This window comes from Trypanosoma theileri (genome assembly GCF_002087225.1).
Source record: "Trypanosoma theileri isolate Edinburgh chromosome Unknown TM35_Tth_66_V1, whole genome shotgun sequence".
NCBI classification, from domain to species: domain Eukaryota; phylum Euglenozoa; class Kinetoplastea; order Trypanosomatida; family Trypanosomatidae; genus Trypanosoma; species Trypanosoma theileri.
The window spans coordinates 7989-8422 of NW_021639908.1; the positions used below are offsets into that span (position 1 = coordinate 7989).

Sequence of the window (434 nt, forward strand, 5' to 3'; positions counted from 1 at the left end):
TGTTAGAACAACATGAGCGTCTGCCATAGTTGAATAAAAAGGTATAAACTGAAATATATCAGACAATGTGGCAGAGGTGTACCCATCAAATGCGGCGCCTGTACCTATTACAACGTCATGAAAGGTATTCAGTGAAAGACTACTGTCCTTCATAACAACAGCAACTTCAACTAATGTTGACCTCAGCTTCTTCTTCACACTGTAGCATTCTCCCAGATCAAGATGTAGGTCGCCACCAAAAACCTTCTCTGCACGAAAGTCCTTCACGAAACGCTTCATGTGGACAGTTCGCCCGCCCTGGTTGCAGTGGCACACAGCCCCACGATATGCAGAAGCAGCACTGCAGTCACCACCGTAGTCACCAATCACAAGGTCATCAATCAAATACCGACGCTGGTCAAACAGTGATGCAGCAAACGATGCCCTGTCCTTCA

General features: G+C 46.5%; 1 protein-coding gene across 1 annotated transcript; it reads right to left on the reverse strand.

The window, feature by feature from the left end:
- On the reverse strand, positions 1–384 carry TM35_000661000 (receptor-type adenylate cyclase; the record flags this gene model as incomplete). Its single annotated transcript, XM_029031103.1, has 1 exon — positions 1–384. A coding segment is annotated over one exon (384 nt), but the record flags the coding sequence as incomplete, so codon positions are not given.
- Positions 385–434: the final 50 nt, after the last annotated feature.